This window comes from Aquarana catesbeiana, linkage group LG02 (assembly GCF_042186555.1).
Source record: "Aquarana catesbeiana isolate 2022-GZ linkage group LG02, ASM4218655v1, whole genome shotgun sequence".
Lineage (NCBI taxonomy): Eukaryota > Metazoa > Chordata > Amphibia > Anura > Ranidae > Aquarana > Aquarana catesbeiana.
In genome coordinates, this window is record NC_133325.1 from 168,078,297 (window position 1) to 168,106,088 (window position 27,792).

At 42.9% G+C, this 27,792-nt stretch overlaps 1 protein-coding gene across 2 annotated transcripts in view; it reads right to left on the minus strand.

Annotated features, from left to right (window-relative positions):
• Positions 1-27,792, minus strand: part of PIP4K2C (phosphatidylinositol-5-phosphate 4-kinase type 2 gamma) — a 174,482-nt gene that overhangs the window by 46,593 nt on the left and 100,097 nt on the right. The window contains exons 4-5 of one of the 2 annotated variants that reach the window (XM_073613778.1): positions 13,870-14,016; positions 13,362-13,508 (exon numbers count right to left, since the gene is read on the minus strand). The exons of the other annotated variant lie outside the window; for it this stretch is intronic. Coding sequence (XP_073469879.1) covers positions 13,362-13,508; positions 13,870-14,016 — 294 coding nt within the window. The remainder of the gene's footprint in view (positions 1-13,361; positions 13,509-13,869; positions 14,017-27,792) is intronic. 2 annotated transcript variants of the gene reach the window in all.

Sequence of the window (27,792 nt, forward strand, 5' to 3'; positions counted from 1 at the left end):
TGCCTGCGGGGGTCGGATTCAGGTCAGGGGCGATCAAAGGTGAGGGGGAGGCCACTCATTCGTGGATCCCCCCTCACGATCGCTCCTGGCGAATGACAGGCTTCCTCGGCTTCTGTAATTCTGTCTTTTCGTTCCGGCGCCGAGGAGAGAAGACATCCAAGTAAGTTTGCACAACACTACACTTCCAGTAGAACACGCAGGCACACTTGTCACCCCCCCAGTCACCCCCCTGTCACACTGACACCAAAAGCAGTTTTTTTTTTTTCTGATTATTGCATTGGTGTCAGTTTGTGACAGTTATAAGTGGTAGGGCACATAGGGTTAGCCCCTTTTAGGTCTAGGGTACCCACCTAACCCCCCCTAATAAAGTTTTAACCCCGTGATCACCACCCGTCGCCAGTGTCACTAAGCGATCGTTTTTCTGATCGCTGTATTAGTGACACAGGTGACGCTAGTTAGGAAAGTAAGTATATATGTTCGCCGTCAGTGTTTTATAGCGACAGGGACCCTCATATACTACCCGATAAAGTTTTTAACCTCCTGATTGCCCCCTAGTTAACCCTTTCACCACTGATCACATATAATTGTTACGGGTGATGCTGGTTAGTTTGTTTATTATAGTTTCAGGGCACCCGCTGTTTATTACCTTATAAAAGGTTTAACCCCCTAATTGCCCGGCGGTGATATAAGTTAAGTTTTTAGGGTCAGATAAGGTCTGCGTCGCCCCAGGCAGCGTCAGGTTAGCGCCAGTACCGCTAAAACCCACGCACGCAGCATACACCTCCCTTAGTGCTATAGTATCTGAACGGATCAATATCTGATCCAATCAGATGTATACTAGCATCCCCAGTAGTTTAGGGTCCCCAAAAATGCAGTGTTAGCGGGATCAGCCCAGATACCTGCTAGCACCTGCGTTTTGCCCCTCGGCCCAGCCCACCCAAGTGCAGTATCGATCGATCACAGACACTTACAAAAGACTAAGCACACATAACTGCAGCGTTCGCAGAGTCAGGCCTGATCCCTGCGATCGCTAACAGTTTTTTGGTAGCATTTTGATACAGTCGCTGACAGTCAGGAGCTTTTTTGCCTGTGAGACTCACTAGTGTACCCCTAAATTTAGAGCCCAAAATGGCAAATCGAAGGTACACTAGTGAAGAGGCCTACACGTTTCTGAGCATGACAGATAGTGAAGAGGAAGTCACTCATCTGTCAGATTCAGGCTCAGAATACGAATCTGTAGACAGCAGTAGCTCCATGACAGATAGCTCTGACGACGGAGTTGTGGTCCCTGCCAAGGTCAGGCGTACCAGACCCCGAACTTCTTCTGTCCTTGAAGTGCAAGAACCGCAGGTCCCTCATATGGAGCAGAGCAGTACTAGCGCCGCTATTCCTTCTGGTGAACTGGCAAGCACCAGCGGCCTAGTACACCCTAGTCGTACATCCAGCACTGCAGTAACACTTGGTGACGTGGTGAGTCCCATAAGTGCAGTTCAAGCTGGCAAGGTGGCAAACACAAGTAGTGTCCCGCTGCCACCAAGACGACGAACCAGGCCCGTCGTGCCCATAGTGCCCTTCCTGCTGCATTCGCCAACCCTAATTGGGAACCCACCACTTCTGCAGCACCCGTACTTCCCCCATTCACTGGCCAACCCGGAATTCAGGTGGAAACAGTTGATTTTACGCCACTTGATTTTTATTCACTGTTTTTCACCGAAGATCTCTATAGATCTATTGTGGACCAAAGCAATTTATACGCTGGTCAACACATCGCCACTATTCCCCAGTCCTCCCTTGCCAGAGATTGGAGACCAATTACGGTCTCCGAATTTAAGATCTTTCTGGGCCTTTCCCTCAACATGGGCAAAACTAAAAAGAGTGAGTTGCGGTCACATTGGTCCACTGACCCAATTCACCATATGTCCGTGTTCTCTGCCTCCATGACCAGGGCATGATACGAGCAAATTTTGCGGTTCATGCACTTCAATGACAATGAACTCTGTCGTCCTCATGGAGACCCTGAATACGATCGGCTCTACAAAATTCGGCCCCTCGTAAACCACTTCAACCAACGTTTTGCAGACTTGTTTACTCCCCATCAAGTTGTCTGCGTTGATGAGTCCCTGATTAAATTTTCTGGCCGCTTGTCATTCAAACAGTACCTTCCCAGCAAGCGCACCAGATACGGGGTCAAGATGTATAAACTCTGTGACAGGGCCACAGGCTATACATGTAGATTTATGGTTTACGAGGGAAAAGATAGTCACGTAGAGCCGACAAACTGCCCTGACTACATAGGAAGCACTGGCAAGATAGTGTGGGACTTGGTGTCACCTTTATTCGGAAAGGGGTACCATTTATATGTGGACAATTATTACACGAGCGTGCCACTTTTTAGTCACCTTTTTGATCATCAAATTGGAGCATGTGGCACCGTGCGATCTAATCGCCGGGGCTTTAATTTGCTGGCTATGAAGTGGAGGGACAATAAGAATGTTTTCGTTCTTACCTCCCTTTATGCAGACACGACGGTCCAAAATACTACGGCGACTGGTGTTGTGGAGAAACCCCTCTGTGTCCACGAATATAACCAAAATATGGGAGGGTTGGACCTCAACGACCAGTTGTTGGCGCCGTGCCTAGCTGCCCGTAAGGCCAGACGCTGGTACAAAAAAGTGTCTGTATACTTATTTCAATTGGCTTTGCTGAATGCTCATGTGCTATACAGAGCTTCAGGACAGACTGGATCCTTCCTTAAATTCCAGGAAGAGATCGTCAGAGCCCTTCTGTTTCCAGACGGTGCTCCACCTCACCTTCCCCAACCAAATGCAGTAAGCCGGATGCATGAGAGGCATTTTCTTTATGTCCTCCCGAGTACCCCTACCCAACGAGCCCCTCCCCATGTTTTATCATGTTTGCTTTTCAGGTATGTATTTTTTTTTTATAGTTTACTGTGTTTTAACCATTTTTTGTTTTCAGATACGCCATTCAGCTGCAGCGCGGATTTATTCATCTTGACAGCAACAGCGTTTGCTCCCACGATACATAAAGCCGTGACTCCAGCGATGTCGGAGGTGATTTCACCACCACAGTTACATACTTCAGCATATATGTGGAAGCGTGGGGGCAGCAGTGGGTGGAGGAGCGATTTGCTCCTGCCTTTTGCGGGAGGATGCCCCCATGCTTCGGCATATATAAACGGTGCATATATGCCCATCATTAGAAGTGGGTGGATGAAGGGAGGTATTCTAATGGTGGGCATACCCACCAATCAATCTTTTTTTCGTTTAGCCCACATGCTGCATGAAAAAAAAGTTTACAATATATGCCCAACAAGGACCAGCAAGGTACTGGTATGTTGCTGGACTTTAAGTGGTTACACCAGAATGATGCCTGCAGGTTTAGGTATCATCTTGGTATCATTCTTTTCAGCCAGCGGTCGGCTTTCATGTAAAAGCAATCCTAGCAGCTAATTAGACTCTAGACTGCTTTTACAAGCAGTAGGAGAGAATGCCCCCCCCCCCCCACCATCTTCCATGTTTTTCTCTGGCTCTCCTGTCCCAACAGGGAACCTGAGAATGCAGCCGTTGATTCAGCCAGCTGACCAGAGACCAGAATGGCTCCAATCATCTCTATGGCCTAAGAAACCTGAAGCTACAAGCATTTTATGACTTAGATTTCGCGGGATGTAAACAGGGCCATTGGGAAAGCATTTTATCACACAGATCTTGGTGTGGTCAGATGCTTTGAGGGCAGGGGAGAGATCTAGGGTCTAATAGACCCCAATTTTTTCAAAAAAAGAGTACCTGTCACTACCTATTGCTACCATAGGGGATATTTACATTCCCCAAGAATAAAAAAAAAAAAAAAAAAAAAAAAAAAAAGGAACAGTTTAAAAATAAGATAAAAAAGCAAAAAAAAAAAAGCACCCCCGTCCCCCCCAAAGGCGAACACAAGCGTCGGTCTGGCGTCAAATGTAAACAGCAATTGCACCATGCATGTGAGGTATCACCGTGAAGGTCAGATCGAGGGCAGTAATTTTAGCAGTAGCCCTAAAGTCGTAACCTGTAAAGGCTTTTAAAAATGTATTTAGTTTGTCACCACTGCACGTTTGTGCGCAATTTTAAAGCATGTCGTGTTTGGTATCCATGTGCTCGGCCATGGTTATATGTGGAATTGCGCCCCAAAATACATTCTGTTACTTCTCCTGAGTTCGGGGATACCACAGGTGTGAGACTTTTTGGGAGCCTAGCTGCGTACGGGACCCGAAAACCAAGCACCGCCTTCAGGCTTTCTAAGGGTGCAAAATTTTGATTTCACTCTTCACTGCCTATCACAATTTCGGAGGCCATGGAATGCCCAGATGGCACAAACCCCCCCCCCCCAAATGACCCCATTTTGGAAAGTAGACACCCCAAGCTATTTGCTGAGAGGTATGGCGAGTATTTTGCAGACCTCACTTTTTCACAAAGTTTTGAAAATTGAAAAAAGAAAAAAAAACAAAACATTTTTCTTGTCTTGCGTCATTTTCGAAAACAAATGAGAGCTGCAAAATACTCGCCATGCCTCACAGCAAATAGCTTGGGGTGTCTACTTTCCAAAATGGGGTCATTGGGGGGGGTTGTGCTATCTTGGCATTTTATGGCCCACGAAACTGATAGGTAGTGAGGAGTGAAATCAAAAATTTACGCCCTTAGAAATCCTGAAGGTAGTGATTGGTTTTCGGGGCCCCGTATGCAGCTAGGCCCCCACACATGTGGTATCCCTATACTCAGGAGAAGCACCAGCATGTATTTTGGGGTGTAATTCCACAAATGCCATGGTATGTTTGAGAAATATATCATTTAGTGACAACTTTGTGCAAAAAAAATAAAAAAAAGTTTGTCACTTTCCCGCAACTTGTGGCAAAATATTAAATATTCCATGGACTCAACATGCCTCTCAGCAAATAGCTTGGGGTGTCTACTTTCCAAAATGGGGTCATTTGGGGGGGGTTGTGCCATCTTGGCATTTTATGGCCTTCAAAACTGTCATAGGTAATGAGGAGTGAAATCAAAAATTTACTCCCTTAGAAATCCTGAAGGCAGTGCTTGATTTTCGAAGCCCCGTACGCGGCTAGGCTCCCAAAAAGTCCCACACAAGTGGTATCCCCGTACTCAGGAGAAGCAGCAGAATGTATTTTGGGGTGTAATTCCACATATGCTCATGGCATGTTTGAGCAATATATCATTTAGTGAGAACTTTGTGCAAGAAAAGAAAAAAAAAAAAAAAAAAGTTTGTAATTTTCCCGCAACTTATGTCAAAATATAAAATATTCCATGGACTCAACATGCCTCTCAGCAAATAGCTTGGGGTGTCTACTTTCCAAAATGGGGTCATTTGGGGGGGTTTTGTGCCATCTTGGCATTGTATGGCCTTCAAAACTGATAGGTAGTGAGGAGTGAAATCAAAAATTTACGCCCTTCGAAATCCTGAAGGCGGTGCTTAGTTTTCTGGGCCCCGTATGCGGCTAGGCTCCCAAAAAGTCCCACACATGTGGTATCCCCATACTCAGGAGAAGCAACTAAATGTATTTTGGGGCGCAATTCCACATATAACCATGGCATGTGTGAGCAATATATCATTTAGTGACAACTTTGTGCAAAAAAATTTTTATTTTTATTTTTTTATCATTATTCAATCACTTGGGACAAAAAAATTTAATATTCAATGGGCTTAACATGCCTCTCAGCAATTTCCTTGGGGGGTCTACTTTCCAAAATGGGGTCATTGGGGGGGGGGTTGTACTGCCCTGCCATTTTAGCACATAAAGAAATGAGATAGGCAGTCAAACTAAAAGCTGTGTAAATTCCAGAAAATGTACCCTAGTTTGTAAACGCTATAACTTTTGCGCAAACCAATAAATATACGCGTAGACATTTTTTTTTTACCAAGGACATGTGGCCGAATACATTTTGGCCTAAATGTATGACTAAAATTGAGTTTATTGGTTTTTTTTTTTTATAACAAAAAGTTGAAAATATCATTTTTTTTCAAAATTTTCGGTCTTTTTACGTTTATAGCGCAAAAAATAAAAACCGCAGAGGTGATCAAATACCATCAAAAGAAAGCTCTATTTGTGGGAAGAAAAGGACGCACATTTCGTTTGGGTACAGCATTGCATGACCGCGCAATTAGCAGTTAAAGCGACGCAGTGCCGGGGGCGTGGCTTAGCAATGGCCGAGTGAGGAAGCATTTCTGGAGAGCTCCTGGCTAGACCCCTCTCTAACCTGTATTCCGACGGGAAATAATCAGAGGATACAAGGCATGATATTGTCCAAAAGGTACAGGACACGCTCATCAACCGGTAGCTCCAGACATCTTACCCTCCAGAGCGGTATCAAGCGCTATTTCAGGGACTCTCAGTCGATCTCCCCAGGCACCATAGCAGCAGCTCCACGTGTGAACCCTAGGACGGAGGAGGCCGCGCTGAACCCATCAACTGATCCCGCTACCTTTACAGTCCGGGAATTGTCCCCAGTGACATCAGCGGGACCCCGAGAGGAAATGGCAGGTTCATCCCAAGGCCTAGGTGGCATCCCGGAGGATCTCCGGAGTATATTAAAAGCCCTCCCCACTAAAGCTGACATTGAGGCCTTGCCCTCGCGTTCGGACATGGAGTCCCTAATCCTGCGTGTGGAAGAGGCACACGCGCGGGACATCCAGGAACTGAAAACGGGGATTCAAGACCTTACAGAAAGAGCTGACACAAGTGACCTGACAATTTCATCACTTACACAGCGGGTCACAGCCTTGGAACGCTCGCAGGAGACAAGGGCCTCTCAGGCAATCGACATGCAGTTACATATCGAAGATTTGGAGGACCGCAGCCGCCGCAACAACTTGCGGCTGCGGGGTATTCCAGAAGCCACAGGGTCGGAAGATCTGGCGGCCACGATTACAGCAATCTTCCACAAGGTTCTGGGGACTCCCCCACCACAATTGGAGTTAGACCGGGTGCACAGAACTCTAGGGCCCAGATCAACGGACCCCGACAGGCCAAGAGACGTACTCTGCAGGATCCACAGATACATGCAGAAAGAACTGATCCTCCGCAAAGCTTGGGAACAGGGCGAGGTAGAGTTTGATGGAGCCATAATTAAAATACTGCCTGACCTATCGAGAGCCACACTGCAGCGGAGAGCACTACTGAGACCGGCGCTAGAACTGGCAAGACAACAGGGATGTACATACCGCTGGGGATACCCCTTGGCGGTAACATTCCGAAATGGCACATCCTCGTTTACCCTGCGCTCACCTACGGAACTGCCAGCCTTCTTCGAATACCTGGATGCAGAACCGATTCTAGTTCCGGACTGGCTAGCCTTCATCCCCAGGATGTCGAACCGATCGGGACCCAACATCCACAGAAACCATCAACCTCCACGCCAGCAGAGATCCCGTAGGAGAGCCCGTACAGTATCGGCGGGAGATTCCCGGGAAGTGTAACCTTGAAAGGCATCCACAGATCAGGCACTGGTATACGTTTATTTTCATTTTTATATGTTTTTTTCTGTACTGTTCTTCCCTTTTTGACCCTGCCCCTGCCCAGATGTCAGTAGCCCACACGCCAATATTAGCCACCCCTGGAATATATAGAACACCTGGAACTGCCTAGATGGTGTTGTCTGGTATACACAGCGACGCGGACTCGCCCCCCCTTCTCTTGTGCATTGCAGTCCCTGTTCCACCTGCCAGTGAAGGCAGCGCAACGTCACCAGCACATGGTTTTGTCCCCCATGTGGAGCTCCTTGCTCGTTATATAGGTACAGGGACGGTCAGATGAGGAGATGATATGGGGCATACAGACACTTCCAGAACGGAGCACCTTTCGTCCTCAGTTAGCTGTCTTGGTGTTGGAGAATAACACAGCGGAAGCAGAGGAATCAACATTACACCAGGGTTTGCAAACAGGCGGTTACATGTACCGATTTCTAATCATGAGGGGCCCTAGACATTCTTCGTGGAAGGTGCTGGTGGGAGATGGGGGGAGGAAGGATCTAATTTTATTCCACTGGCTTCCGTGGGGCCTAGATATAACGCTGCACACATGTGCGGGAAAGAGATGGGTGTCTTAACCATGGAGGCTTGGATGGGAGGCATGCCCCTGATGTTTGTGACATAGGTGCGGGTGAGGAGGGAGGGGCACTCACAGATAGATGGGTGACACCGAGATAGAAGGGAGTCCCTGCGGTTTCCCTGCAGGTCTTAAACCAAGGTGGGGGCCCCTCCCATCCCCCCCCCATCTGTTTCTCCCAACGGAAGGAGTGACGTCATCACAATTAGCAAGAAACAGTGGGTTCAAAAGTTTAAGAATATGGTTAATGCAGGCGTAGGGCTGAAGAAGTTACTGTTGTACCTGTACCTTTACCTGATCTGAACACCGAGGATCATAGATATTAGATGTATGCACCTGATGCTTAGCTAAACGTTTGTTACATTTTATATCGTTTAAAACAAATTAGTACCATGTATACTTACTTTATTTGCTTAATTTGCCTTAGAATAACGGACACTAAACCCGTCTTAACATTTTTTTTTTTTTTTTTTTTGATTCAACTATAGACACAGACAGGGATGGAGAGGGGTAGCAGGTAAACTCCTCCTTGGTTACTGCTATACACAACCCCAAATAGGACAGCGTTCAGTTACCAGACTAGCTCTGGTGAGCGTTACAGCACTATTGTGCACCTCTAATAGCAAAGTTACTTGTACTGGATTAGTACATCTAAGATACTAATCTCTTCTTAACTTCAACTTCCTTTTCTATACCTCAACTTTTCCCCCCTATCTTTTCCCTTGTCTCTTCACCCTACCCAACCCCCCCCCCCCCCCTCTACTAAATCAAGGAAACATGGAGGCGGTGAACATACTATCCTTAAACACAAAGGGCTTAAATGTGCCAGAGAAAAGGCGTATGCTGTTACAGGATTTAAAACGTAATAGAGCAGATCTAGCACTACTTCAAGAGACACATTTTAAAAGCGATTAGCTCCCGCTACTGAGAGACAGGTATTTCCCAATGGCATATCACTCCACTAATAGGGACACCAAGACCCGTGGAGTGTCCATACTATTTGCCAGCAAAGTACCCTGGAAATGTACAGACACATTATCAGACCCAGAGGGAAGATACTTGTTTCTCAGAGGCGAAATAGGGGGGGGTTCAGGTAACCCTCGCAAACATCTACGCCCCTAACAGCCAACAAGATAGCTTTATCACTAAGACCCTAGCAACCCTGATGGAATTTTCTAGAGGCCACCTGATTGTAGAAGGCGATTTCAATGTACCCCTGATCCCCTCAGAAGATACTTCCTCAGGGACCTCTTCTATCACTCCCTCCGTTAGGAAACGAATCTCCAGAGCATTACACAAGGCCCAACTGATAGACGTATGGCGACTCCTCCACCCAACCAAGCGAGACTACACTTTCTATTCAAATCCCTACAAACAATACTCCAGGATTGACTATTTTCTACTCCCACATGCCCAATTGCATGCCCTCAGAGACACCAAGATTGGATCCATCACGTGGTCTGATCACGCCCCTGTCCTACTGACCTATGCCTTGACAGATAACCCTACTGACAGACAGAAGACTTGGAGACTGAACGAAAGCCTCATGCATGATGAGGAGGTACTCACGGATGTAAGGAAGGAACTAGACTTCTATTTTGAAACTAACTACACCCCTGATAGTGACCCTGGCATTGTTTGGGAGGCACATAAAGCGGTAATTCGCGGAGTCCTAATAAAGCACGGGGCACGTATCAAACGATTAAGATCTGCTCAACTGACAACACTCCTGCAAGACTTACACCTGGCAGAGGCAAGACACAAACACGCACAGACCCCGGCGGGGGAAGCAGAAGTCACGTTGATACGCACTAAAATCAATGACATAATGCAATACCGAGCAAAGGCCGCGTTGCAAATCTGTAGACGAATGACATATGAATCCGGTAACAAATGTGGCAAAATGCTAGCCAAATCACTGCATGAACAAATGTTAGCGAATTATATCCCCCACATAATGTCGTCTTCTGGTCAGAAGACAACATTACCTCAGGCGATAGCAACTGAATTCAGGGAATTTTATTCCTCCCTTTACAACCTAAAACAGCAACCGGTTTCACAAGCCCAAATAGAAGATTACATAGATTATATGCCCAAATTAACAACTGAATCCACTGAATTATTAGAAGAACCCATTACCTTGGAAGAAATACAGAAAGCAATCGCTTCCATGAAATTAGGGAAAGCCCCGGATGGCTTTACAACCCTACATTACAAAACCTTGTTACCGTCCTTGGGCGAACTCATGCATAAATTCTTTAATTCACTGGACCCTAGCACCCACTTCCCCAGAGAAACTCTAACAGCACACATAGCACTGATTCCCAAAGAGGGGAAAGATACGACGCAATGCGGGAGTTACAGGCCGATCTCGCTTCTCAACATTGATCTTAAAGTCTTCACGAAAGTACTTTCAACCAGACTTCAAACATATCTTCCATCCCTGATTCACCTAGATCAAGTGGGTTTTGTCCCTTCTAGAGAAGCCAGAGATAATACGATCAAAGCTCTCAACATCTTGCATGTAACTAATCAAAGTAAGACCCCCTGCATATTTCTAAGTACGGACGCGGAGAAGGCCTTTGACAGGGTGAATTGGCAGTTTATGACATCAGTTCTAAGGCATGTCGGCCTGGGGACTAGGATGCTGGACTGGATTTCCTCAGTATACACCAATCCCTCAGCTCGAGTGAGAGTAAATGGGATTTTGTCTGCCCCTTTTGAGATCAAAAATGGTACTCGCCAGGGATGCCCATTATCCCCGCTCCTATGCGCCCTGTCACTGGAACCCTTCCTGAGCACAATTCGAGCCCACCCAGATATCAAGGGAGTAAAAATAGGAGAGACGCAACAGAAAATAGCTGCTTACGCAGATGATATGTTGTTCACTCTCACAAACCCGACAATATCTCTCCCCAATCTACTCCACGAATTTAAAACATACGGGCACATATCTAACCTGAAGATAAATTTTAATAAATCGGAAGCCATGAGTGTTGGGCTTTCTCCAAAACTCCTTAACATGCTGCGGGAAAATTTTAAATTCAAATGGACCAACACGGCGCTGAAGTACCTTGGAACTTACATCCCTCCTAAATTATCACAAGTATTTGCCCTGAACTTCCCCCCATTAATGTCCACGGTTAGATCACTACTTAAAACTTGGAGCATGGGGTTACACTCATGGTTTGGTAGGTGTAACATCCTTAAGATGTGCATACTGCCAAAATTCCTATACCTCCTGCAAGCCCTCCCGATCCAAATACCTGCCCGCTACTTTGACCAGACAAACGCACTATTCCTAGATTTTATATGGGCACACAAGAAACCTAGGATTAACAGACGTCAGCTCACATTACCCAAACTGTACGGGGGACTGGCAGTACCAGATCTTCGCAAATACCAGCAAGCAACTCACTTGACCAGACTTATTGACTGGAATCGACACGACACCACCAAATTATGGACCCAATTGGAGCAAGCCCAAAGCATAATACCTTTAGATAGGGCCCCCTGGTGCCCTGACTTATTGCCCAGGGATACGAAGAACCACCCCCTGATAGGAGTAACCTCACGAATCTGTTCATCCCTTTTTGCTAAATTGCATCTTACATCCCTTAACTCCCCACTACGGCCGATTCTGGGTACCCCAGAATTTAGTCCGGGATGCTCTGATCCAGTGTTCCGTGCATTACGTAAGACAGGGTATTCACAGGCATCCCACTTTATAACCAATGGACAATGGCCCTCTATAGAGGGGCTAATGAGTGCAGAGGGACCGTTCCAACTAAACCTGTGGAGAGCCTTGCAGCTTAACCACTTTTTTAAGATGTTACCACCTCCCGGTAGCTTCGTCAGGGCCTTGACTACCTATGAGTCACATTGCTCAGGAGAAGGAGCTTTACCTCACGCATTGTCAGCAACTTATTTACTACTGATTACACCACTAGAGAACTACCAAATGCCCACCCTTGGGACATGGGAAAGAGATATGCAGTGTAAACTCTCACCACGGCAAAAACAAAACAATCTATTTCACATTCAAATCTTCCATCTGCACAAAGATGCAAGAGACTAACTATAAGTTAGTAACCAGATGGTACAATACCCCAGACAAACTGCAGAGATTTTTCCCATCCTCTGCAGGTACCTGCTGGAGATGCGGGGAGGAAAGGGGTACGATTCTTCATGTATTCTGGACCTGCAAACGGTTGGAGCAGTACTGGAAGTCCATACAGCAGACGATACAGAAATTTACGGAACGCCCCATTGTGGCGGATCCCAGCTTCTTCTTATTACATGCATCTACCATGTCCAAAAAGAAATATAAAAAATCACTGCTACGGCATCTTCTGGATGCAGCCAAAGCTTGTATCCCTCTGCTGTGGAAGTCTACTAGTCCCCCAACTGTGAGTATGTGGTTAAAAAAAGTAGAAGACATCAGGACGATGGAGGATCTTATCCTCACGGCCTGTAACCAAACTGAACAGTACTCTAAAACCTGGTCGCAATGGCTTATCTTCATATTCTCCAATGAGGGACAAAGCCTGCTTACAAATCATTAAAATGATTATGACAGTGAAAGCCTACAGGCAACAGTCACCCTCCTGACATGTATGTACCGAGTAGTAGAGGGGAGTCGCCTCCCGGTCTCCCCCCTTCCCCCCCTCCCCCCCGACCCTTGTTCCACACTTCTGCCCCCCCATTTTTCGTACTATTACTTCTCTGTCCTCCTTCTATATTTCTTTCATCTAATTCTTATCTACTTTTGCTAATTTGGAAAAAGGAAAACGGACGGTAGGAAAGAGGCAAACAGATAAACTTGAGTTTCAATGCAGGACTGAATCTATCACACAGATTATACAAACATATATATGAGCCTGTAATAGGAAACTATGTTGTCATGCCCTCAGTCGTGTTGATGTAAGAGGCTGCGCCCTCAAATATGCTGTATATCTATGATGATATCGTGGGCCTGTAACCTTTCCTGCTTTTGAATAAAACTTATATTTGAAAAAAAAAAAAAAAGCGACGCAGTGCCAAATTGTAAAAAGTGCTCTGGTCAGGAAGGGGGTAAATCCTTCCGGGGCTGAAGTGGTTAACGCTTTTGTTTCTTCTTCCGTTTGTCTACCTCACCATGTTTTGAGGGAGCCGATACCTTTGTGACCAAAAGACATTTAATAGTTTAACTAGCAATCACATTTACCAACAATAATAGGTGTGTAAAGACCAACATTTATGTGTTTACCTTAAGATCATACTTCCTGTGGACTGTGAGTCGGTGGCTGAACATATTTCTCATTACCAGCATGTAAGAGTCTTCATTGTCTACACTCAAACGATACATCCCCAAAAACTGAGGTAAAAGCGTGCCTCCATGACATTTTACAATATGCTAGAACAAAGAGTGAAAGAATTAGATACTGTTCTATATACACAGAAAAGTGAACAAAAAGGGAGGGAGAGTTTTACTAAATGGTGAAATGACCTATTCCTTCTCTCCTTTGTTACCAATTAAAAAGATAAACAATTAAAACAAATGCATTATAAAATGTAGCAACAAATGATAGCCTGAGAGGTGAGGGGTGGTCAAATTTTCATTGTTAAGCTATAGCCTTGTTTCAAAGCTATACTTTTGGCCTGAAGGACATTGAGGTTTGGCATTCTGTTTTCAAACTAGGTTATTCATTAAGAAACGACACAGCAGTAAAATACCGAAGATACCATATAACCTACTATGATAAAGGTTTACGCACTTGGTGGTAATCAGACAAGATACTGTGCACATTTGCAACATCTTCACTGGATATTTCTTTAACTGCTAGGGTCTTGTCATAAGACAGAAGAAAGCGGCCATTATGTGCTTCACTCTCACTATAAGGTGAACTGCGCGTTAAGGAAACCTGGTGGGGGGGGAAAAAAAAAAAAGATAAAAAAAAGGTGAATATTTTTCGGTTTTGTATATCACAAACTAGTAGTATAGCTAAACTTCTTTAGGCTCTAATGCAAAATATGAATTGGGGTCCCCTGAAATCCCATCATCGATATTAATGACCAAAATGCAAACAAAGGCCCCACCCAGTTGCAAGAGCTTTCTGGACTCCATCGACTGGGAAAAGGTGAGGATTCACGGATCAGAGCCATAGGTCTTATACGAGTTGCTATGATCGTTACACCACTATATATATCAATCATACCATCATGACGAGATGGTGGGATATATTAGGCAGCAAGTAAGCATGTTGTCCCTAAAGTTGATGTGAGATGTTCAAAGCTTGGGATATTATTTTTATAACCTAACCTTGCTTTAAACTTCTCCACAACCTTATCCCTGCCCTGTCTGGTGTGTTCCTTGGCCTGCATGATGCTGTCTGTTGCCTAAGGTTCTCTAATAAACCTCTGAGGGCGTCACAGAACAGTTGTATTTATACGGAGATTAAATTACACACAAGTGGACCCCATTTACTAATTAGGTGACTTCTGAAGGCAATTGGTTCCACTAGATTGAAGTTAAGGGTATCAGAGTAAATAAGTGAATACAAATGCATGACGCACTTTTCAGATATTTGTAAAAAATATTGTGAAAAATATTTATCATTTTCCTTCCACTTCACAATTATGTGCCGCATTGTGTTGGTCGATTACATAAAATCCCAATAAAAGACATTTAAGTTTTTGGTTGAAACATGGTAAAATGTGGAAATACTTTTTCAAGGCATTGCACAAAGAAACCTAAACAAGTTTGAAGAAACTAGTCGCATGCATTGCTTGATGTGGTTTGGTCCATTCTTCCACAGTCTTCAAATCTTTAAGGCCTCTTGTGGGCCTCTTATATGAACTCTGATCTTTATTTATTTCCAAAGATTTTCTATTGGATTCAAGTCAGGTGATTGGCTGTGACATTCTAGCAGCTTTATTTTCTCTTTAAAACCAATTGAGTTTCCTTGGTTTGTGTTTGGGATCATTGTCTTGCTGAAATGTCCACCCTCGTTTCATCTTTATCATCCTGGTAGATGGCAGCAGATTTTTATCAAGAATATCTTTGTACATTTTTTCATTCATCCTTCCTTCAATGAAATTAAGTTTGCAGTACCGTATGTTAAAAAACAGCCTCACACCATGATATTCCCACGTTCAAACTTCACTGTTGGTATGGGGGGTGTTTTTGGGGTGTTGTGCAGTGCCATTTGACCTCCAAACATGGTGTGTATTATGGCATCCAAAGAGTTCAATTATGGTCTCATTTGAGCAGACTATATTCTAGTATTTTACAGGCTTGTCTAAATGTTGTGCAGCAAAGTTTAAAGGCGCTTCAACATGCTTTTTTGTCCACCAATGGAGCCTTGCGTGGTGAGCGTGCATACAGGCCGTGGTGGTTGAGTGCATTACTCATTGTTTTCTTTGAAACAATTGTGGTCCTTGGCTCTTGAACAACTCTTCTTATAATTCTTTTCAGTCCTCTGTCAGAAATCTTGCGAGGAGCACCTGGTCATGGCCGGTTAATGGTGAAATTATGTTCTTCCCACTTCCGGATTAGGACCCCAACAATAAGGTTGCGAAGGTCTTTAGAGAGCTCTTTACTTTTACCCATCATGAGATGTTTGTGATCCTTTTTATATGCCATCAGTTGAGACTGAACCAGCTGATATTAGTTTGCACTGACAAGGGGTAGGATAGCTTTGTAATTACTGATAGATTTTAGCTGGTGTCTTGGCTTTCCATGTCTTTTTGCACCTCCCTTTCTTCATGTGTTCAATACTTTTTCCCAGTGGCATGCTATTTTATTACACAACTTCATTTCTGAACTTATTTGTTTTGGTTTCTTTGTATGTATGGATTTCGCATGGGTTGTTACCAACATGTGGTGAAAAGGTCAATAGCACCTTTAGAATATATTTACCTCAAAAAATGGTGACGTGTTACTTATTTCAGTGTGTGTGGTTAGTTTGCATGGAGTTTTGAAGGGTTAAGTTGCCCTTGGAATACCACACAAATAATCGGCTTTGTTCTGTGAAATATTTGGAGGTTATGGAACAACTGCATTTTTACATTTGTATTGTTCAGCTGTCAGTTTTGCCCCTGCCCTTCATGCAGTTCTAGTCTTACATGCCCCGTATTCACCATGCCTTGTAAATGCCCCTTTCTAGACCTAGCTTTAAAAGTTGTTTATACTGTGGAAACCAGACTAGTACAAATATAAAGTCACATGGCCAGGATTCAGTCTTCAATATCTGCTATGGGTGCTTCACTGTGGGAATTTACTCGAGAGTAATGAACAGCCAAGTAGCAATTTAAGCCCAAATAAACATATAAGGCTTCTTCAGTAGCACCTTCACAGAGGGACTTCTAGGAATTTAAAGACATTTTTGTGTTCCTTCTGATAAGCAGATTTGCTGTAATAAGAGGATTTTATAGATTCTATCCGAAGCAGAAGAAAGGCTCATGAATATGAAACTACTCAGTGCATGACTCCAGAAATGTTTAAAAACTCACTTAGCACACAAATCCCTCTTAAGCACTCTATCATTCACAAGAAAAGAACAATGAGTATTATGTCACTGAAATAGCACATAGCTAGATTAGAAACACACTATATTATTAATCAATATGTTAAATGGAGAGCTGCAGTCCTAAAAAGAGCATCTAAACCCCAAATCAAAAATGTAATGTACTGCAGCTTAGTAGTTCTTTGGTGTGATGGATGCAGTCACTCTTTGTTCATTTTTAATTTTGCTTTATTTCCCCCGGCAAAAAACTTTCTGCCTGTGGTTGGCTATACCACTTCCCCACTGTATGTAAAATGGCAACCATGGTTGTCACCCTAGGCCAGTAATGGCAAACCTCGGCACTCCAGATGTTTTTGAACTACATTTCCCATGATGCTCCACTACACTGCACAGTGCATGAGCATCATGGGAAATGTAGTTCCAAAACCTCTGGGGTGCCAAGGTTCACCATCACTGCCTTAGGCTGATCTCATAATATAAATTTTAAACATGTCAGTAGTCTACACTCTGCAGAGGATAGCTAGGAAGGAGAATATTCTTTAATCAAGCTCACAGGAAGTGACAAGGACACTGCGTTTTTGGCAAAATCAACAAGTATTTGCAGTAAATGTTTCTAGCTTGGAAAAAATAAAAACAATGCAGTCACCACATTTAAGGACTGAAAGCTGCAACATTTTACATGTTTGTTTGTGGGTTTAGTGTTTAAAATATTTCTAGATTAACACTAAACAGCAGAATCACTTCTGACAAAAGTGAAAGCCAGGAGTATCTGGTGGTAAGATGGTGTGTTAAAGTGGAATTTCACTCAAAAAAGACCCACTGGTTCGCTCCCTCCCCCCTAAATGTATAATGGACAGATTTTTTTTTCTTTCTTTAATCAGTAACTGCTCCCAATTCCGCAGTCCTCATCTAGGCGAGAATAGAATTCCTTGCCCTGTCCTCTCCCACAGCCTCCTGTGACATGTCACATATTTTAGGAGTCGATAGGACCAGTCTCAAAGAGTTGTGGGAGCTTGCGCATGCGCAGTGGAAACCTGGCTATGGTTCCTCAGGAAGCCCTAGCCGGCTCATGTATTCAAGATGGTAGCAGTGGCAACCCACAATGGTAAGAACCACTGGCTAAGGGAATGCCATGCTTGACTCCAGGAACAAGTACCTGATTTTGAAAAGTCAGCAACTACAGTATTTGTAGCAGTTGAAAAAAAAATTAAATAAATAAATCAAGCTGACATTTTTTTTTTCCTCTTTAGGCTTCAAAGTGATAAATATTGCTAAAAGCAAACAGACTCCCCCATCCACACAAAAGAGGAGGATGAAGCAATCCTTCTTGTGCTATTGTATTCATGGAGAGGGGAATCCTCCGCTGTCAGAATATACTGATCAGCACCGTAGCTGATTGGCTGTAACGCTGATCAAATGATAACATTCAAACATTTATGTTCGAAAGCAGCTGATCATTGGATCGACCTCTTGGATGAGAATGAGCATACATGAATTGAAATTCAGCCAGTCCCTGCTGAACCAGCTGAATTTCAATCCATCTACTGCCAGCTTTAGGCCTGACACATACTACCAACTTGCTGACTTAGATGTGAATTGAGGCATGCAAAAAAAAAAAAAAAATTGAGTGACAAGGCTCTTAGAGAGGCATGATTACTGCGCCAACGTGAATCCTCTACTATCTTGAGAAATAAGGTGGTATTAGAGGGCAGGTAAACAATACTTTCGCGCCCTTGATAGTAGTAAATATGAAAAATTAATAATTGTATTAATAAGTGTATAAAAAACAAAAAAACAAAAAAATCACAAATGCAAGCTGCTCCCCTAATTTTGAATAAAGCAATCAAATAAGTAGTGGTGTACAGTAGGGGGCGCTAGAGACCTGAAAACATATGTATCTGTCACTAGACACACACACAATCCACATCAACCACAGTGAATTATATAATACTGTTTGTGCTAAAATGAAAATATACCAAATACATAATATGTAATAAAAATACAAATATATAAAATAAAAGTGAAGAGTGATATTAAGATCAAAAAAGTTCTTAGTGCAAGTGTGATAGATGAATTCGTGATGTTTGATTGTCCCAATCCATTGATAAGATCAGAGCAAACAGTTAGTTGAAACCAACATTAAAGCTGACACATAGATCTTCAAAGATGCAACAAATCTTGCGATGATATATAGATTCCGTCACCCAAGAGGAAAAAAACACCTGAAGATAATAGATATCTGCTTACCAGATACCAATGACTCCTTTAACTAAAAAGAGAGTCATTAGCGCTTGTACAGGATTGTGCCTGTTCACATGAAGGCTGGAAGGCTGGATGGTACTTTAGGCATAGATCCCTCCCGTCCCATTCATTCAGGATAGGAAATATGAGAAACACAAAAGGGAATCTCCATAGCGTAAAACCGTTTAATGTATAAAAATAAAGAACAATAAAATAGCCAAATGGCCTCTTACATTGATCGGTGCCTACCCGGCACTGGGACTGCTTGCATGTCAGGGTGAATGGTGTCAAAAACCCTTCGCATCACATCGCACATGCGGCGTGCGTTCCACCCCGTGCGTCTAGCTAACCAGATGATCCGGAAGTAGGTGGGACGATTCTGGACATGTGACCACGTACCGCTCCGACGTACGTTTCGTTTGTGAACGTCTTCAGGGAAGCGTACATTGGTCACTAGGCAACTGGTTTATATGGGGAATAAGGGCGGGTAAATTGGCTTAATACGAATACTCCGCCTCTTTGTCAATAAAGTTTATTTGTTAAGCACTATGCACAAACCAGCCAGGGGATGAGAGCTCCCTCTGGTGGTTATATGTCATAGTGCTCCAAAAAAATTAACTTAGAGAAAAAAATGATAATTTTATAACAGTAATACATACCCTATTTGTCAATTAGTAAAATGACAGAAAACAATTGGAGATGGTAAATTTGTAAATAAATATGCTACATAAACAATCTCATAACTAATGATGATTGTCATGATTGGTTGGAAAGGACTAAAATTAATCCCGTCATTCAAAGCAGTCTCAGTCTCGGTTTCACAATGGCTGGTATGTGATAAGCACATCTCAACACTCTCCATTGAAACCACAATATATAATATTTTAGTATCTTGGAAATCTTACCACCAAAACTATATTTTAATAAATTAAAATTAAATTACAAAAAATGATAACCACGTAAACCACATATTAATTGAATTAATAATAAAACGCCTCAGATATGATCCTTTGGTTACAGCATATCTAATGGCATCAAGGTTCATAAATGCATACTAATAAAATTGTGATTAATCATTTGTTAAAAAACAATTGAGGTCTATGTCTATGTTCATCCCATACGGTTGCATACTCTGTAGCTTATAGAGCCAATATGTTTCATTTTTGGACACTGTCCTTTTCATATGAGTACCCCTCCAGTCCCTTGCTACTTTATCAATCCCATAAAACGTACATAGTGATGGATCACTGTTATGGTACATTTTAAAGTGTCTAGAGACACTATGGTTGGGGTAGCCATTTTTTATATTAGTAAGATGTTCACTGATTCTTACTTTAAGTTGACGTGTGGTTCTGCCCACGTACTGTAAGGAACATGGACATTCCAATACATAAGTCACGTGGTCGGAATCACACGTGATTAATGGTTTAATATTAAATTGTTGCTGGGTAACCACAGAATTAAATTGGGATTTCTTTTTCTTAGAGCCCGGTTTCCTTGTTATTTTGCATGCATTGCACCTAGTGCAATAGTAGAAACCAGATCCATCCAAAAACGTAGATGGTTTCTTAGGTGGGTCCGGTACGTTGGGGGCTAATCGATTCCTGAGGGTAGGGGCCCTACGGTATATGAATTTTGGTTTATTTGGCAAAGAGGACTGTAAATCTTTATCTTTTAACAGAATTGGCCAGAATTTCTTGAAGATACCCTCCACTGTTCTATATTGCCGATGAAAGCCCGACAAAAATGCGCATTCATCTTTATATTCTTTTTTTGGTTTAGGAACCAACAAGGTTTGTCTGTCCATATTTGACACCTGAATCACCAGTTTCTCCAAAACATGGGCTGGGTAGCCCTTTTCCAGAAATCTGGCGGTAAGGGTATCTGCTTGTGCAAAAAAATCTATATAATTTTTACAGTTGCGCCGTATGCGCATATACTGCCCTTTGGGTACAGCCCCAATCCATTGCGGGTGATGGCAACTGTGTGTGGGGACATAGGCGTTGCGGTCGGTTTCCTTAAAAAAGGTTTTTGTGCTTATAGTGGAACCCTGTTTAAAAAGTGTTAAATCCAAATAATTTACTGTTGTTAAGTGAAGATCTGCTGTGAATCTAAGATTGTATTCATTATGATTCATACAATCCATAAATTCACCGAAACTTTCCTTTGTTCCCTCCCACAAAATGATGACATCATCTATGTACCTTTTGTACAACAGAAGTGATTTGGGTCTGTTATTATAGATGGTTTCTGATTCCCATTTATTTAATGTAATATTCGCCACACTTGGCGCATAACGGGCTCCCATGGCAACTCCACCTATTTGGTTGTAGTACTCATTGAGCGCCCAAAAATAGTTATTTCCCATGGCCATGGATAGTCCTTCCAATAAAAATTTAATTTGCGATTGTTTTAGGGTGGACTTATTTGTGAAGGCCCACCTTACTGCTTCCAACACATCTGTCTGCCGTAAGTTGGTATACAGTGACTCGATGTCTATTGTCACTAGTAAAGTTTGGTCAGTGACTACCACGGATTGTAGCAAGGTGATGAGCTCCCTGCTGTCTTTGAGATAGGATTGGCTCTGTGGGACAAGAGGCTGGAGGAAGGTGTCAAGATATTCCCCCACCCTCGAAAACATGGAGCCAATCCCACTCACTATTGGGCGGCCTGGTGGGTTCTCCTTATTTTTGTGTATTTTCGGCACAATATAAAGTACCGGAATTCTGGGTGTAGTCAGGTCAAGGTAATCTGCTTCTTTCTGATTTAATATTTTTTTATTAATTCCTTTACTGATCCATATTGATAGTTCCTTTTTTAATTTTGTGGTAGGGTTAGATTTGAGTAACTTATATGTTGTAGTATCCCTCAGTAATCTTTGCAGTTCTTTATTGTAATTTTCTTTGGTTAATATCACCAGCCCTCCCCCCTTGTCTGCGGGTCTTACCACTATCTGTTTGTTTTCCTCCAATTTTGTGATGCCTTCCCATATTTTTTGGTTGTTTTGCTGTTTGGATGTTTCTATTAGGCGTACCTCATCTTGGACCATGTTCCTAAACACTTCAATGTATTGGTTTGAACCTTTCTTAGGATTAAAAACAGAGTTGTTTTTCAGAGTGCTATGTACAAATGGGTCCTCAGTCTCTTTATTAGTGGAGTTAATTTTATGGCCTGAAAAATGTTTCCTTATATTTAATTTTCTTATATATTTTTCAATGTCTATAAACAAGTTGAATTTGTCTATGTTTTTGTTTGGTGCGAACTTCAGTCCCTGTGATAAGACTTCCAATTCTGACTCGGAAAACTCTAAATTGGTTAAATTAAATAGCCCGGATTTCAGCTGTTTCTCTTCCTTTTTCTTTCTCCCTCTGCCCCTTCTTCCTCTCTTTCTACTTGCTCTGAATAACCATGTTGGGGGTTGGTTGGGATTCTGTATGGCTCTTTCCAGTCCCTCCATTCCCCCCTCCTTGTGATGGATAACTATTGTATCCTGGTCTACCCCTAAAATTGCCCCTTTGGTGTCCCCTTGGGGGTCTGTAGGGATAATGGTTACGATTATGGGTATAATAACCATAATCAGGGGGTCTGTGTTCTGTGGGGGCGGGTCTGTTGTAGTTTTGTCCCCTATAAGCTCATCACCTTGCTACAATCCGTGGTAGTCACTGACCAAACTTTACTAGTGACAATAGACATCGAGTCACTGTATACCAACTTACGGCAGACAGATGTGTTGGAAGCAGTAAGGTGGGCCTTCACAAATAAGTCCACCCTAAAACAATCGCAAATTAAATTTTTATTGGAAGGACTATCCATGGCCATGGGAAATAACTATTTTTGGGCGCTCAATGAGTACTACAACCAAATAGGTGGAGTTGCCATGGGAGCCCGTTATGCGCCAAGTGTGGCGAATATTACATTAAATAAATAGGAATCAGAAACCATCTATAATAACAGACCCAAATCACTTCTGTTGTACAAAAGGTACATAGATGATGTCATCATTTTGTGGGAGGGAACAAAGGAAAGTTTCGGTGAATTTATGGATTGTATGAATCATAATGAATACAATCTTAGATTCACAGCAGATCTTCACTTAACAACAGTAAATTGTTTGGATTTAACACTTTTTAAACAGGGTTCCACTATAAGCACAAAAACCTTTTTTTAAGGAAACCGACCGCAACGCCTATGTCCCCACACACAGTTGCCATCACCCGCAATGGATTGGGGCTGTACCCAAAGGGCAGTATATGCGCATACGGCGCAACTGTAAAAATTATATAGATTTTTTTGCACAAGCAGATACCCTTACCGCCAGATTTCTGGAAAAGGGCTACCCAGCCCATGTTTTGGAGAAACTGGTGATTCAGGTGTCAAATATGGACAGACAAACCTTGCTGGTTCCTAAACCAAAAAAAGAATATAAAGATGAATGCGCATTTTTGTCGGGCTTTCATCGGCAATATAGAACAGTGGAGGGTATCTTCAAGAAATTCTGGCCAATTCTGTTAAAAGATAAAGATTTACAGTCCTCTTTGCCAAATAAACCAAAATTCATATACCGTAGGGCCCCTACCCTCAGGAATCGATTAGCCCCCAACGTACCGGACCCACCTAAGAAACCATCTACGTTTTTGGATGGATCTGGTTTCTACTATTGCACTAGGTGCAATGCATGCAAAATAACAAGGAAACCGGGCTCTAAGAAAAAGAAATCCCAATTTAATTCTGTGGTTACCCAGCAACAATTTAATATTAAACCATTAATCACGTGTGATTCCGACCACGTGACTTATGTATTGGAATGTCCATGTTCCTTACAGTACGTGGGCAGAACCACACGTCAACTTAAAGTAAGAATCAGTGAACATCTTACTAATATAAAAAATGGCTACCCCAACCATAGTGTCTCTAGACACTTTAAAATGTACCATAACAGTGATCCATCACTATGTACATTTTATGGGATTGATAAAGTAGCAAGGGACTGGAGGGGTACTCATATGAAAAGGACAGTGTCCAAAAATGAAACATATTGGCTCTATAAGCTACAGAGTATGCAACCGTATGGGATGAACATAGACATAGACCTCAATTGTTTTTTAACAAATGATTAATCACAATTTTATTAGTATGCATTTATGAACCTTGATGCCATTAGGTATGCTGTAACCAAAGGATCATATCTGAGGCGTTTTATTATTAATTCAATTAATATGTGGTTTACATGGTTATCATTTTTTGTAATTTAATTTTAATTTATTAAAATATAGTTTTGGTGATAAGATTTCCAAGATACTAAAATATTATATATTGTGGTTTCAATGGAGAGTGTTGAGATGTGCTTATCACATACCAGCCATTGTGAAACCGAGACTGAGACTGCTTTGAATGACGGGATTAATTTTAGTCCTTTCCAACCAATCATGACAATTATCATTAGTTATGAGATTGTTTATGTAGCATATTTATTTACAAATTTACCATCTCCAATTGTTTTCTGTCATTTTACTAATTGACAAATAGGGTATGTATTACTGTTATAAAATTATCATTTTTTTCTCTAAGTTAATTTTTTTGGAGCACTATGACATATAACCACCAGAGGGAGCTCTCATCCCCTGGCTGGTTTGTGCATAGTGCTTAACAAATAAACTTTATTGACAAAGAGGCGGAGTATTCGTATTAAGCCAATTTACCCGCCCTTATTCCCCATATAAACCAGTTGCCTAGTGACCAATGTACGCTTCCCTGAAGACGTTCACAAACGAAACGTACGTCGGAGCGGTATGTGGTCACATGTCCAGAATCGTCCCACCTACTTCCGGATCATCTGGTTAGCTAGACGCACGGGGTGGAACGCACGCCGCATGTGCGATGTGATGCGAAGGGTTTTTGACACCATTCACCCTGACATGCAAGCAGTCCCAGTGCCGGGTAGGCACCGATCAATGTAAGAGGCCATTTGGCTATTTTATTGTTCTTTATTTTTATACATTAAACGGTTTTACGCTATGGAGATTCCCTTTTGTGTTTCTCATATTTCCTATCCTGAATGAATGGGACGGGAGGGATCTATGCCTAAAGTACCATCCAGCCTTCCAGCCTTCATGTGAACAGGCACAATCCTGTACAAGCACTAATGACTCTCTTTTTAGTTAAAGGAGTCATTGGTATCTGGTAAGCAGATATCTATTATCTTCAGGTGTTTTTTTCCTCTTGGGTGACGGAATCTATATATCATCGCAAGATTTGTTGCATCTTTGAAGATCTATGTGTCAGCTTTAATGTTGGTTTCAACTAACGGTATTAGAGGGCAAGTGGAGTTCCATTTAGCTTCAGAATTTAACAATTTACACATGCCAACTTGTATTTTGTAACACATGCAAGTCCTTTGAGAATGAACTCTTGAAAAACCACGTTGTCATCTCATCTTAACTATGATCCAAGTATTTTTTTTTTTTTTTTTAAATGAGATTCTATCTATAGTAATTTATAGTAATTTTTGAAATGACTAAATTATGAATGCGCTATACACCATGTTCCACTAAAAAACCTCTTATGTATGACTATACCTGGGCGTCATGACAGTTTGGTGAATAAACGCTCCTACTTCCAGCATGCCCTCTGTTTTGGAGCAATAATGAGTGGATCATAAGATACAGACGGGAGAGACCTTTACTTACATGTGAACTCCATATCTGGGAGTACAGTACAGGACACTGGCAAATATTTATAGACCCTGGGTTTTAGACTCGAACCTTCAGGTCACTAGACACTGGCAAGCTTTGTGGACACGCCAACTGTAACCCTACCCCCCCCCCCCCCACCACCACCACCACCCCCACTATGTTATTCCTCAGTTTTGTAGCAATACAGAAAAACCAAGAAATGGAAGGAAGGGTAGTCTGGAAAGGAGATTTGTGTTCAAGCGTGTAAACTCTAGTGATTAGATTTCATACCCATCTTGCAATGGTGGACTTAAATGCAGCATGTCTTTTTCAAGGTCCTGAGGACAGCATAAATTGGGAATCTGCCTGTCTGATCAGAGCTATAGCTTTGAGGTAGACTAACCGCTCTGACTACACCCAAAGGTTTCTTTTGGAAGGTTCAGAGCAAGGCATAGTAGGACTATGTCTCCATTGATGAGGAAGATGGATATCAACTTGGGAAGAAAAGGATGGTAAGACTACCTGGTCTTTAAGAAGTATGAGGAACCATTACTTACAGAAGAGGGTCGCCAGCTCAGACACATCTGACAGATGTGATAGCAACCAAAAAAGGCTACTTTGCAGAAGTCATCTAGGAGAATATCCCTGATGGGTTCAAAGTGAAATTTCTGCAGGGCAGAGATAACAAAGTTGATGTCCCAAGAAAGCACAGGGTGCTGCATTGGAGACTTAAAGCATGTTTTTTATCTTTTTTTTTTTTTTTTTTTAGGTTAACAAAGATTCACAAGATCCTGCTCATGTGAATGGAGATTAGGGCCATTTTTGGATGTTTGCCTCATCACCACACAAAAAAGCAGAGCAGAAAGCTATTGCTCCGTTATAGCATGATCTTGAAAAACAGGATCATGTTGGTTTTTTCATTGCCCTAGTCCAGGTAGCCATCTATAGTCTTACATACAGAAACTGCAGCCTGAGCTGGTTGTAGGGCTGTGACAAGTTTTAAGTGTGTCTCAAACTTTCTATCTGCAGAATCTTTGAAAGAAGGAACATCTTCAATAAGTACAGTAAAACCTTGGTTTGAGAGCATTTTGCAAGACTAGCAAAATTTTGAAATAAATTTTGATTTGATATACAAGCGATTTCTTCATATACAAGTAGTGTCATGTCACAACTAAGTAGAAAACAGAGGCGCCTCAAAGTGTAGCAATATGGTTACATTTAATGAAAGTACATTTAGCAAGTCACAAGTTTTAATGGATAAAAGAGGCAAATCTAAGTATGCGGGCATCCGGGTAAAGCTGTCCACATAGACCAGCCCCCACACCACCATCAGCGTCATCCCTTGCACACTGTGCTCCATTAGTGCTTTAAGCTTCACTTTCAAAATCGCTCTACTGCAGGGTAGTCTTCCCAGTCACGATTGCAGACCGGCAGCAGTGAAAGCTGGCGGTGCGGAGGATGGGACATGTTGACAGCTCTACCCCGGATGCCTGCATACTTTGGTGTGCCTCTTTTAATCATCAACCATGTGAACTACTAAATGTTGTACCTTCAATAACCACTTGCCGACCAGCCGCCGCAGTTGTACTGCGGCAGAATGGCGCGGCTGGGCAAAGCAACGTTATGCAACATCGCTTCGCCCTGCAAACCGCTGTAGCTGTACGTCAGCACTTTGACGTAGAATAGCTGTCATAACCCCGGTATTTTCTGAAACGGCGGACAGTCCTCTAAGATAAAAGTGGTCTCTGCCCCCGATTTGCCGCAAGATCACTTATCGGACGCGGGAGAGGTGCCCACCCCCCTCCCGCCGCATTTCTGGTCGTCTCAGCCGCTTATCGGAGCCGCTGGTAGCAGCGGAGATGATCTGATCCTTTTTCCTCAGAGGCTGTGAGTCGAGTGAGAGGGAAGGATGGCCACCACTCAACTCAATGACCTTGGATGACGGAAGCGACATCAAAAACGTCACTTCCGCCCAACGGCCTTAACCGCTTGACATCCGGAGGACGTCATATGACGTCCTCGACTTTCGGGGCTTATATCTGAATGATGTCTGAGGCTACAGACATCATTCAGATACCGGCATTTTCAGCCGGCGATTCCGTACACCATAAGAACGATCATAGCGGCTGTTCCGCCGCTTGATCGTTCTTACGGGCGGCGGGAGGGGACGTCCCCCCCCTCCCGCCGCCCTCCGGTGCTACTACCGACTCACCTCAGCGATCGGTGAGTCGGATAGCAGATCCGCCGGCGCCGGATGTTC